General features: G+C 40.5%; 1 protein-coding gene across 2 annotated transcripts; it reads right to left on the bottom strand.

The window, feature by feature from the left end:
• Window positions 1-1199: 1199 nt before the first annotated feature.
• Window positions 1200-11430, bottom strand: MRPL39 (mitochondrial ribosomal protein L39). 2 transcript variants are annotated; one of them, XM_005151625.2, is made up of 10 exons: window positions 11345-11430; window positions 10683-10889; window positions 10203-10342; window positions 9624-9723; window positions 8642-8709; window positions 6478-6590; window positions 4523-4588; window positions 3240-3393; window positions 2285-2332; window positions 1200-1421 (listed from the first exon to the last, which is right to left on the bottom strand). In XM_005151625.2, exons 1-10 carry the CDS (start codon window positions 11394-11396, stop codon window positions 1335-1337), a joined length of 1035 nt encoding a protein of 344 aa, XP_005151682.1. In that variant the 5' UTR covers window positions 11397-11430; the 3' UTR covers window positions 1200-1334. The 2 variants fall into 2 exon arrangements, with proteins under 2 accessions (XP_005151682.1, XP_030907303.1); XM_031051443.2 differs by lacking the exon at window positions 1200-1421 and having other exon boundaries at window positions 1440-2332.
• Between the last annotated feature and the right edge of the window lie 396 nt (window positions 11431-11826).

Genomic DNA, 11826 nt, shown 5'->3' with positions numbered 1-11826 from the left:
TGTATATATCGGGAAACTAAACCAGAGGTCACAGACTGTTAACATACTGATGGACTTCAAACTTCACTGCATGTCAGTAAATCTGCATAGCTAAAGATTGCCCTCGGCGCAGGAAGAAACATAATTTAACACATCCCTTAAGAGGATTTCTGCAATTTCACAAAAAGCTACTTTCATCACTTGCATTTCTTCTTCTGTGCTAGGACACATTCAGCATTTGCTTATTTATTTAGTTCGATTAAGGGAGGCCAGATTTCCTTACCTAAATGTATTTTACTGAACTGCTACCCCACTCTTCCAAAACCAGTGTCAGTTGATTAGAAGGCAAGTGATGCATTTAATAGTAAAACCATTAATTGGGATAAAATTCACAGAAAGGATTTGTACTTAAAAAAGCAATAAAAATCTTATCTGGTATAATGAGAGCAGCTCTAATGAACTGGAGATGAAAATACAGGATGTTGAGAAACATCATCTAACAGAAAAAAACCCTGTGAAATTTAACCGAAGTCCCCATATTTAGATACCGAAGAACGAACATGCATAATAAAACCTTATTACACTGGGGATGCAAGTAATGGACTACACTCCTGGTGCTATTCTGGAAAATTATCTTTAACTGCACTGGTACAGCAGAAAATACTGAACTCAAGTAACTTTTCAGCTTTTGTATTCTGCTACTTTGTGTTAATAAAGCAATGGCAGTTGCATAGTTGTCTACTGAATGGAGTCTTCTGAACTGGAAACACAATAATATCTAACTGCAGTTCTGACAGGAAACCAAAATTAGTAAAATAACAGTATTTTGTAACCCTTTAAGTGCTTCTGAGAGGATGTTTTCTCATTTTTTTATATATTATTTGTCTTAACTTCCTATTGCTGTAGCCAAAGAACTCAGTGGAATTCCATCAGGAAGTTCCAGAAAGAAAAAAAACACATTGGGTCAAAAATGAGAAAAAAAAATGCTTTCTTCATGGAAGACCAAGCAGGGGCCTTGAAGTTATAACAAGATAAAAGGGATGGCCTTTGCAGCTGCCACTTCAGCTACTGTCTGTAGGCCAAGTTGCACTAACCAGAGAGTACAACATTTGGACACATACAATTGCTGTCAAGATAAGGTCAAAGGTAACTTGCAAGATGAGTTATCACAACTAAAATATTACACACACACCCCCTTTAAAAGAAAACCTTAAAGTGGATTGAAATTTCTGATAACAGCTTTATCCATTATTTAGGTCCACAGAATTCAAATTAATTACAATTTTAATATACAGTACAAATAAGCCATGTAAAAATACACATTTTATTATGTACATTTAAAGGTTAAAGTTAATTTAAACTGATGCAGCTTTTTCTTCTTCAGTTCCATCTTTTGCCTCATGATGTTCAGCTGCTGCTTCCAAATATTTTTCTTCAGTGACCTGCACACAGAGATTTTTTTATATTTTTTTAATTATTTCATTCTCCTTGACCCTGGAAATCCCCCCCCTTGTACTGTCACCTTAACAAGGACAGCCTACAAAGACAATTACTGCCTCCAAAATAAAACAACCTGAATGACACATGTATTCAAATTCATTTTATGGGAAAATATGATGGGCTAGGCTCTGAACACATCCTTGGCTAGTAAGTTCCAGGAGACATGCAGCGCTTCTCTCTTACCACACAAATCAGTAAAATATTTGATCTGAAGGCTCCAAAACATCTGCTGTTTAATTCTTATGAAGTTTTCCAATGTCTGAGCATGATTTGCCAGCAAGCCTCTGATTATATGCAGCTGATGATATTTTATCATTCCACTTATCTTAAAATCTTGCTCTTCAGCATTTACTTAGACACTGTAAAGCTTTTCTTGGATAAGCACATTTCAACTTTGAAACACTGGTTGTTTAACAGAAGAATGTTAGTAAGAAACTTATTTTCAATGTAGGTTTTAAACAGGAAAAAAAAAACCAAACAAAACTAAAACTGGTGCATTTATGCAGTTTACTGAAACAGCATTCCCTTTTATCTCCAGTACTCCCACCCAGGTTCACCCAGTGATGTCAGATTTTATCCCTGCATTTACTTGTAAGAAACGTGTCTGCATGTGTCCTTTCAAACCTACTACATAGCAGTTCGGCAGTTAGATTTCTTGTGCATCAGATTTTAATTCAGCTGTGAATATTTCCATTCCTAACGATGTGTTCTTGAATATATTAGCCATCCCTAATAATTCAAATTCTCCCTTATCAAGTGTATCTTTATATTTGGTAAACTGTACTTCACCACTAATGAAACTTACCAGCCTCTTTGACCTTTCCAGCAGTTTCTGCCACACGATGTAGTAAGCCTGTATTAAATGTCATTAAATGATGTTAGTGCAGGTAAAACATTAAATAAAATCTTAGATTCTGGCAAATGTATATAAATGCTGGCACAAACCCATAACAATCCCTAACTCGGATGTTACAGCTCCTGATTCCAGCATCAAATTTGCCCACATTCCTTTGGAGTACTTGAATAAATGTCTGCTGATCACATCTATTTGTCATGTGGAATCATTGAGGGGGTGGGTAAAAAAATGGGAACTAAAATCTTATGATGAGGAAGGGGACACAGGCATGAGGTGAGGAACCCATGCACACCTGTCCCTTGAAAACTTCCCCAAGTGAGACAACAACACATGTGCTAGACCACCTGTCACAAGCATCTGAGTCAACAGGAATGGGAAGAAAGACTCCTGCCTCCACCCTATAGTTCTGCAAAGCCTTTGTTGGAAACTGATTAGAACTAGGACTTTTTTTGTTATTGTGGTTAAGTTATACTTTGGTGTCATGAAAGACCTTGAAATGGTATCCTTTATCAGTAGTCTAAATTCAAAGTTCTGCTTTTCCCAAATGTGATTAAACACTGTCAACTGCCACAATTTTAGAAGATTAGCCTGCACGACTAAGGCAAAGTGAACGAAATATCCATGCAGAAACTGCACAACCAAAACAACACTCTCTGTACTGCGAGAAAATATCAAGAAGGGCCCTGTGATGCAAACTCTTCTAGTTCCGTTTCACATTCACAATAACTCCAGGAAAACAAACTCCAAATATCCAACATAGTCACCATTATGGGCCTTCCCTTTATGCAGCTGTTCTCACCTCTGAATTACGTTCAGCTACCAGCACAGCGTACAATAAAGACCAGAAAGTAAGCCAAGTGCCCTAATGTAAAAAAGGAAAACCTGTACAAAATGGATTAATTACCTTCAAATGGACTGGCAGGGACACACCCTGGAACCTCCTTATCAATTCAGATTGGTTAGTCTGAAGATTATGGGCTGCTGTTATCTCATACTGGAAACAGAAACTTGTCCTTGGAATATGAGGGCCTTCACTGACATCTACAAAGTCACCAAATCTGATGCGAGAGATAAAAAAAGAAAAAATCCCAAACTTATGTCAAATATATTGAGAAAGCAGTACAAGCCTATTTGTTTTTACATTTGATTAGCATATTCCTATCTAGAGAACAGATAAAAGAAAATCCACACAAATCCCAAACCAAATCTAAATAAATGCCCAGTTCAGCATTTCTAGATTTCCTGAAACAAAAGTACAAGTTACATAATTGCCTAAAATGAACTTACGAAATTTAAACCTTGAGTCTCGAAAGAGGATCTCAGGTTTAACAATCTTTAAAGCCACACTGGCTTTGAATGTGGGACAAATCTGTCATTCACCAGATTTGTCTCCAAGATAACGTATTTTCTACAGTATAACATTCACAACCTGTACACGTGCTTCCCTTCAAGTCTTGAAAAAACACAAATCACTTAAGAAAAGTGAGAGACAAAAAATATGTACAGCAAAAGGATATTCAGAACAAACATCTCCCAGAATTCAATAGGTAAGCCCATTCTCTCATAACAGAGAACAACAGACACAACATCTTTCTATAATTTCCAGAACTGTCACTGCAGAGGCATCTGTTGTTTAGAAAAACATGGACTCCAGAATCAAATGCAGAATAATTTAAACATCTATAAAACGCTAGCCCAAGCTTGTCACAAATTCTTTTACATGCCTGAGATACAACACAAGCTTCCAGCCTCCAGCCTAAAAACTCTATTATCCCAGGAGACAGCTCCACTCCCTAGCTTGCCAGTTAGGAAGATCTTGACAACTTCAGAAGAAATGTCCACTGTGCAATGCTAACTCTTGTTTTCAAACAAGTATTTGGTTTGTATTTTATTTAACCTCTCAAGCTCTAGAGATTTATTTAGATTTTATATAAAAGCAGTGAGACTTCTCTGGCACCACCTGTAACTTAAATTAGTGAGATCCATCAAGTGTTAGGTATCACAAAACAGTGATTGTATGAAGAATAAAACATCCAAATAACAACTTAAAGACTTCAGAGCAATGAATAAAAGTGATTTCTGAACTAGAAACCATCACAAGTAACTTAGTCTTCTCACCTGCAAAGACTACTTGCAACATTATCAGACCTTTTAGTGAATCATTACAGAATGAGTTGCTTTGCTCACCTATGTAACACTACAATTCCTTCCATATTCTGCGAAGCTTTTCGTTCAATCATCTCCAGTTTGTATCTGAACAAGATAAAAAAAAAATTTAAAATCCTCACCTTTAACACCTAGTTCTCATAAGAATAATTAAGAGATTGATTTAAGGTGCATTCTTAAAAATCATGCTTACGTGAGCTTTCAAACAGGCTCAAATCCTAAATTTTATATGACAACACACATCAACATGTTTCATTAAGCATGTTGTACAGACCAGTCTAACCTCAGTTCCTGGAAAAAATATGGAGATCATAATGGGTACCACTGAAAGGCATTTAAAGAATAACGCAGTCACCAGGCACAGTCAACGTGGGTTCATAAAGGGAAAGTCCTGTTTAACTACTTATGTATCTTTCTATGACAAGGTCATCCACCTAGTGGATGAAGGGCAGGCAGTAGATGCAGTTTTTCTGGATTTTAGTAAGGCTTTTGATACTGTCCCTCACAGCATCCTTCTGGACAAGTTGTCAATGGCATGAAAGTTAACAAGTCCAAATGCTGGATTGGCAGGGAGTAACACTGAGCACAAGTATAAACTGGGAGAGCAGTGGCTGGAGAGCAGCCCTGCAGAAAGGGATATGGGGGTGCCATCTGGCAGTGGACTCAATAAAGGTCAGGAGTATATCCTGGCAGCAAGAGGGCAAACCCCATCCTGCGGTGTGTCAGACACAGCACAACCAGCTGGTCAGAAGTGATCATCCTGCTGTATTCAGTGTTGGTGGCCTTTCCTTGAGTACTGTGTGTAGTTCTGAGTCCCACAGTTTAAGAAGGTTGTGAAGGTCCTTGACTGTATCAGAGGAGGGCAACAAAGCTGGTGAAAGGGCTGCGAGGCACGTCCTGTGAGGAGCAGCTAAGAATAAACTACTTACCATTTTCCCCCACCTCTCTCTAACCCCCAAAAAAGCAGTGGACCAGAGAATTCCCCCCACCCCCAATCCCGAAACACTGCCTAAGTGTTTTTTCAGCAATTTTTCAGAAAACTGGAGTTTTCTGAACAAGCCTTCTTTTATAGCACAGACCACAGTATTTTACCCATTTTCCTCCTGCAGGGCTCAAAACCTGCATTTCAGCAAATTTTCATTTGAAGATTCCAAAATATGAATTACAAAATCATTAGGGTAGGAAGGAACCTCTGGAAATCATCTAGTCCAACCCCCTACAAGGGGCCACCTACACTACGTTACACAGGAACGTGTTCATGCAGGCTTTGAGTGTCTCCAGAGAGGGAGAGACGCCACAACTTCCCTCGGCAGCCTGTTCCAGTGCTCTGCTGCCCTCAAAGTAAAGGAATTCTTCCCCAGGTTGAGGTGAAACTTCCCGTGTTTTAGTCTATGGGCAATGTCCTCATCCTATTGCTGGGCACCACTGAAGAGTCTGGCATCATTCTCCTGGCACCCACCCTTGAGATATTTATATGCATTAATGAGATACCCTATCAGCCTTCTCTTCTCGAGACTAAACAGGCCCAGCTCCTAAAAGAGATGCTCCAGACCCCTGGCCATCCCTGTGGCCCTCCGCTGGACCCTCTCCAGTAGGTAGTCTTTCTTGCACTGATGAGCCCAGAACTGGACACAGTACTCCACATGTGGCCTCACCAGGCCTTTCAGCAAAGGCAGAGAGTAACTAGTACACCAAGTCTAATCACCAGAGATCTTAAATTTAAAATCAGTGAAATCTAAGAGGTCGATAGTCTTTCCATTTATCACAAAAGTACATCCAAATGTGCCCAGTGTTCTCCGGAGAGAATATTCAAAATGAAATAAGGTAGTGTGACAAAGAGATTGAAGGCAGGCTCATTCAGGGTAGTGAGAGAAGTACTATTTTTCTTCACCTGTCTTATTTTAGATTTACAAAACCAAGTACAGATTTAAATGAATTTCTAATTGCCCTTCTAAAAGAAAGGCAAATTCACTGACCTGTTATGCTGAAACATTTCGCGTGCTACTTTCGCTTCAACGTGTAGCGTTTCAAATGGCAGGTCTTTGTGAATCAGCTTTCCAGCATCCCTTGTAAGAGAACGGAAGTTGTCCTAGAAAAACAATTGATACATATAAAACTGCAACCACTGTTTTGCAGCTTTAATGAATAGACAAAGCATAAGAAACACTAAATATTAGTCAAAACAACAACGATCGTCTACTGTAAAGCCTAAATATAAGAATATTGCTGTGGGACTGTAACTCTTACTATTTATCAGCAACAGATTGCTACAAATCATCATTGTTTTAAATGGACTGGTTCAATGCCCAGTTAAATCAACAAGCATTTTTCCATCAGAAACAGTATATATTAATTGAAGCCAAACTTCTCAGGTTTTCCCTCCACAATATATACACATAGAGTCTTGGTACTCTTAAATACTCATTTTTGTGTCTTTTTTCCCAGAGTCATGCCTCTGCTTATAAATGGCCTCTATTGTGATAGAACCAAAAGGAAAATAATTAATAAACAGAAATTGATCACCTTGATCCAGAATCCAAACCTCTGCATACTCAGATTTATTAACAAATAATAAACTGTTATGAGGAGAAATTACATTTATAATGTCGCATAGAAAATATTCCAAACCAAGTTACTTCAACTATGAAGATCATACTGAAGAAAAATTCTGCACTGTACCAATACTGCTGTTAGCCATACACACCTCCACTGATATCTGAATATGAATAAGCACCAGATAAGCGAAATATCTGGGATCACACCAGCTACCAAACTGTTACGAAACTTAAGAGGTTTTAGATCATTAGATTTACTGAAGAGTATGATATGTATAAGCAAGGTATTAAGAAGAGCTTCATCTGAATGCTCTCACAGTTCTTTTATAACAGTAAATTGATTATGCTGTAAAACACTAGCTGAAAATACACATATTACACACATTTTTATTTTCAAAGGGCTCTACCTACACAAAGACTACTGTTACATCTACATTACCAGGCAGGAGTGGCTGAGTAAGAGCAGATCTGTAGAGTAATAAAGATGGCACTGAGGTCTCAACAGCCATATCAACTGGTTTTGGAATGGTATTTCAGATTAGAATTTACTCTAGCCCCACAGACCTAAAAACTGTAAGCACCTGAAGGACAGGTCAACATTTAGTTTCACCTAAAAGGAACCCAGCCTGTTTGCTTTGCAAGCACCCTGCAATGAGAGACAGTATGTGGTAAATGTGGAGATTAGTTACCAAAGAGTACCCCGACCTAAAAAAATACTAGTGTCGATACACCCAACAAAAAGAAAAAAACCTCACTGTCCCCCTCTCCAACATCACAAAAAGAATCACTGGACAAGTATGTAGAGAAGACTACATGTATACTACTGTATTTAGAGAAGAGATTCAGAGCAGCCCTGTGGAGAAGAACTTGGGGGTGTTGGTCGATGAGAAAACTTCACGAGCCGGCTTCAGTGTGCGCTTACAGCCCAGAAAGCCAACCATATCCTGGGCTGCATCAAAAGGAGCGTGACCAGCAGGTCAAAGGAGGTGATCCTGCCCCTCTACTCTGCTCTCGTGGGACCTCACTTGGAGTATTGTGCGCAGTTCTGGTGTCCTCAACATCAAAAGGACATGGAACTGTTAGAACAAGTCCAGAGGAGGGCCACGAGGATGATGAGGGGACTGGAGCACCTCTTATATGAAGACAGGTTGAGAAAGTTGGGGCTGCTCTGCCTGGAGAAGAGAAGGCTGCGTGGAGACCTCATAGCAGCCTTCCAGTATCTGAAGGGGGCTATAGGATTGCTAGGGAGGGGCTCTTCATTAGGGACTGTAATGATAGGACAAGGGGTAATGTGTTCAAACTTAAACAGGGGAAGTTTAGATTGGATATAAGGAAGTTCTTTAGTGTAAGGGTGGTGAAGCATTGGCATGGGTTGCCCAGGTACCTTGTGAATGCTCCGTCCCTGGCGGTGCTCAAGGCCAGGTTGGACACAGCCTTGGGTGACATGGTTTAGTGTGAGGTGTCCCTACCCATGGCAGGGGGGAACTAGATAATCTTAAGGTCCTTTCCAACCCTAACTATTCTATGATTCTACGTAATCTAGACAACCTATACAAGCTTTCAGGCAAGAAGTTATTGTACTTACATTTGTTGGTTTCCAGTCATTCAGTCTATCATCCAAAATTATATCATAACAGAAAGCTCCACAGATCACTGCAAGTCCAAAGAAAAAACATTCACGTTTGTAACAAGTACATATTTCACTGTCATAGCATATTCTGAGAAATATATCAAAATTAATAAGAAAAACAGAATGATCTCAAGAAATCCATTATAAAACATAAATTTTCAGCTGTGATTCTACAACTGGCAGATTAAAGCTGTACCATTTTCATTTCACTAAATGAGTCTTTGAAATGAGTCTTAATGTCAGTGTAATACCATGTAGCTTAGCATATAGAAGAATATTCCAAATCCTGAATTGAAATATTCACTCTACACTTACCAATCAAGACAAATGCTGAAATAACTAAAAAGGGTATCAGTTGTAGGAGGACTCCAAATGTAAGAACACTGGTTGCTGGTTATATCAAAAGCATAATTACACGGGGTTTGTTATTTACATATCTTCCTCTATTGTGCACTTTCTCACTTTTGTAAATCTTAAAGCAGGCCACAGATGAGCAGAGGTTGTTACTAACCCTGTGTGTACTTCAGTAATCTTCCAACTTGATGTATACACCATAATTTTTAGTAGCAGTTTTTAGCCCTCACAGTTATGTAGTTATTAGAGCAAATTTCACAGAAACACATCACGTCTTAAATACCTTAGGCATATAACTTCCCAATAAATAGGTTATATCCTTAAGTTACTAACTGTGAAATCCTAAGAGGTCTGAAACCCAGTTGCCACACAGATCAATTTTCTGTACTTTGATAACAAAATTACTCTCAGTGTGATTACTATAAATTAAAGGCTCCAACAACAGCACATAATACACTTATCAATGCTAAGTACCTTCAATCACTGGAGCCTCTAGTTGTTGTGTGGTTTTTTTGCAACACTATTAAACACTCATTTAAGAAGCAGCAAAAGCAAGCCAATCAACATAAAACACTTGTCTCACCTGGCACTTCTGGAGCTCTAATCAGATTGACTGAATATTCATCTTTGAACGCCCGCTTTAATACGCATGCCATAATCATGGCACAGGAACGCCAGTAGGCCTATAAAGAGAATTTCAAAACACAGATTACCTAGAAGCTAACAAATGAACCAGATGAACATCAGCTATTCATTTCAAAAGAATACCAGCATCTAACTGAATGATGCACAAACCTAGCTGTCAACCCAAACACTATCTTCTTTAGTATTTAAACTTGTATTTGGAAATGATTCTACATATAGAATCTATAAAAAAGAAAATCAAAACTGCACTTAAAATGCAAGCCAGATGTTTCCCTGGAGACATTTAAATCTGAAATCCTAAAACAATGCCACAATATAGATTGAAAGGGATGCTTGCACATCATCCAGCCCACACCCTTGCCAGCTAATGATAACCATGATGCACCAAGCAGCTATTACAAACATCTGAACTTTCACAACAAAGTCCAAGAAAGGAGATGGATTTGGAACTGAAAGGGGTATACAGAATCAAGTGATCATAACAAAGGTCACCTACTACGGATAAGATATAGATTACCTTGTTTACTTCTTCTGGGTCTTCATCTTTGAAAGTAAGGAACTGAATTTCACAAGATTTGGTCAAGGGTCTGTACATATCCCAGGCTTCACCATCCACAAGAGCTAGAACAGACCTCTTGCAATGCCATTCACTTAAGTCTAAACAAAGTAAAATAAGTATTACACACTTATTAACCATATTCCTCTGTCAGCAGTTTAGACCCCTGCATTTGTAACAACAAACTGCAAGTTTCACTTTTGTAAATTACTTGGGAGGAGGAGTTGCTAACAGAGCCTACAAAAATTAACTCAGTTTCTGCTGATGGATTTTAGCACAAATGTATTTTAAACTTACCAAACACAAATATTATGAACGTATGTCTGTTGTCCTGGCCATTAAAATGTCAATCATTTTAACATTTCAAACTGAGATAACAAGTACTTCAACCGTCAGTACTATTTTCATCAGCAGTGTCACACTGTTAGTCCATTCACTTACGCATGGCACAATTGTATGGAGTAGACAAAGCTTTGTTCATTACAAACACACTCCCAGGGTGGGATTTCCCAGTGTATTTTACTTCTATTTTCTCAATTCGTGGATAAAGAGACAACTGTCTTTCTTTCTCTTTGTTGAAGAGCTCGTTACGCATCTGAATCACTTCCTCTGATGTCAGCCGAGAAACAGCTGGTGTGTAGATGAACCCTGGTAAAATGAATGATCTAAAGTAAGCGATAGGGAGTTTCAAAGTCTGTTTATAAGATGTTGGTTTCTAAAAGGAAAATATTCCGCTGTACTGCTCATCCATGTGTCTGCCTCAATATGCCTAGGGTGAGCACTTCAGCAGCTCTTGCTGCCCATCCATACTCGCTCCCTGCAATGCCTGCAGGAAGCCACGACAGAAAACTCTGAACCAACGAGACCTTAACGACAGTCTCTGGCTGCAAAGCCGCTTCCCTCACACCGCCCCACAGCCCCTGCGGGACGCACCCCACCGCACGGGGGGCAAACCGGCCGGCACCGCCTCCCGCCTACGGCGGCCTCCTCAGCCTGCGGCCCTAAGCCGAGCCGAGCCGAGCCGAGCCTAGCTGAGCCGCCCCGCACGGCTGGGGTCCCTCCCAGCACCGCAAAAGCACAAGCCCAAAGCTGCTGCCACTCACGCCGCCCCTGACGCCTGCCCCACAGGCCGCGGCCAGCCCAGCGCGCCGCCATGCTGCAGCCGTGTCCTGCCTCCCCGGTGCAGACACCCCTGGCTCCGCCGGAAACAGCAGCGGCGGCCCCGCGGTTCCGCGTGCGCTTTCGCATGGGGCCGCCAGGCGGCGCCGGGAGGCCGGGCCCGAGCCCGGGCCCAGGTCCGGAGACGCATCGGCCTCGGCCTCGGCCCCCACCTCTGTCCTCAGAGGCTCGGCGCTGTGTCTGTTACCTCCGGCATACAGGGTGTACTGCATTAACCCCCTGCTCTCCCTTTGCCTCATCGGGCCTCATGACAATCGCTTGTCATCCCCCAAACCTGCACCTTTTGGATGGCATTAAGGTCTTCTCGTACTGGGGAGCACAGATATGTGGTACTGGGATTACAGCTTTAACGGTCTGGTGTGGAAAGGGGCTTTTGTGCCCTGCTCCCTGTTGTGGCAGAGCCATG

The sequence above is a fragment of the Melopsittacus undulatus genome, chromosome 2 (assembly GCF_012275295.1).
Source record: "Melopsittacus undulatus isolate bMelUnd1 chromosome 2, bMelUnd1.mat.Z, whole genome shotgun sequence".
In the NCBI taxonomy this organism is placed as follows: Eukaryota; Metazoa; Chordata; class Aves; order Psittaciformes; family Psittaculidae; genus Melopsittacus; species Melopsittacus undulatus.
Note: the sequence above shows the minus strand (reverse complement) of the source record. Positions and strands in the feature narration are given on the sequence as shown.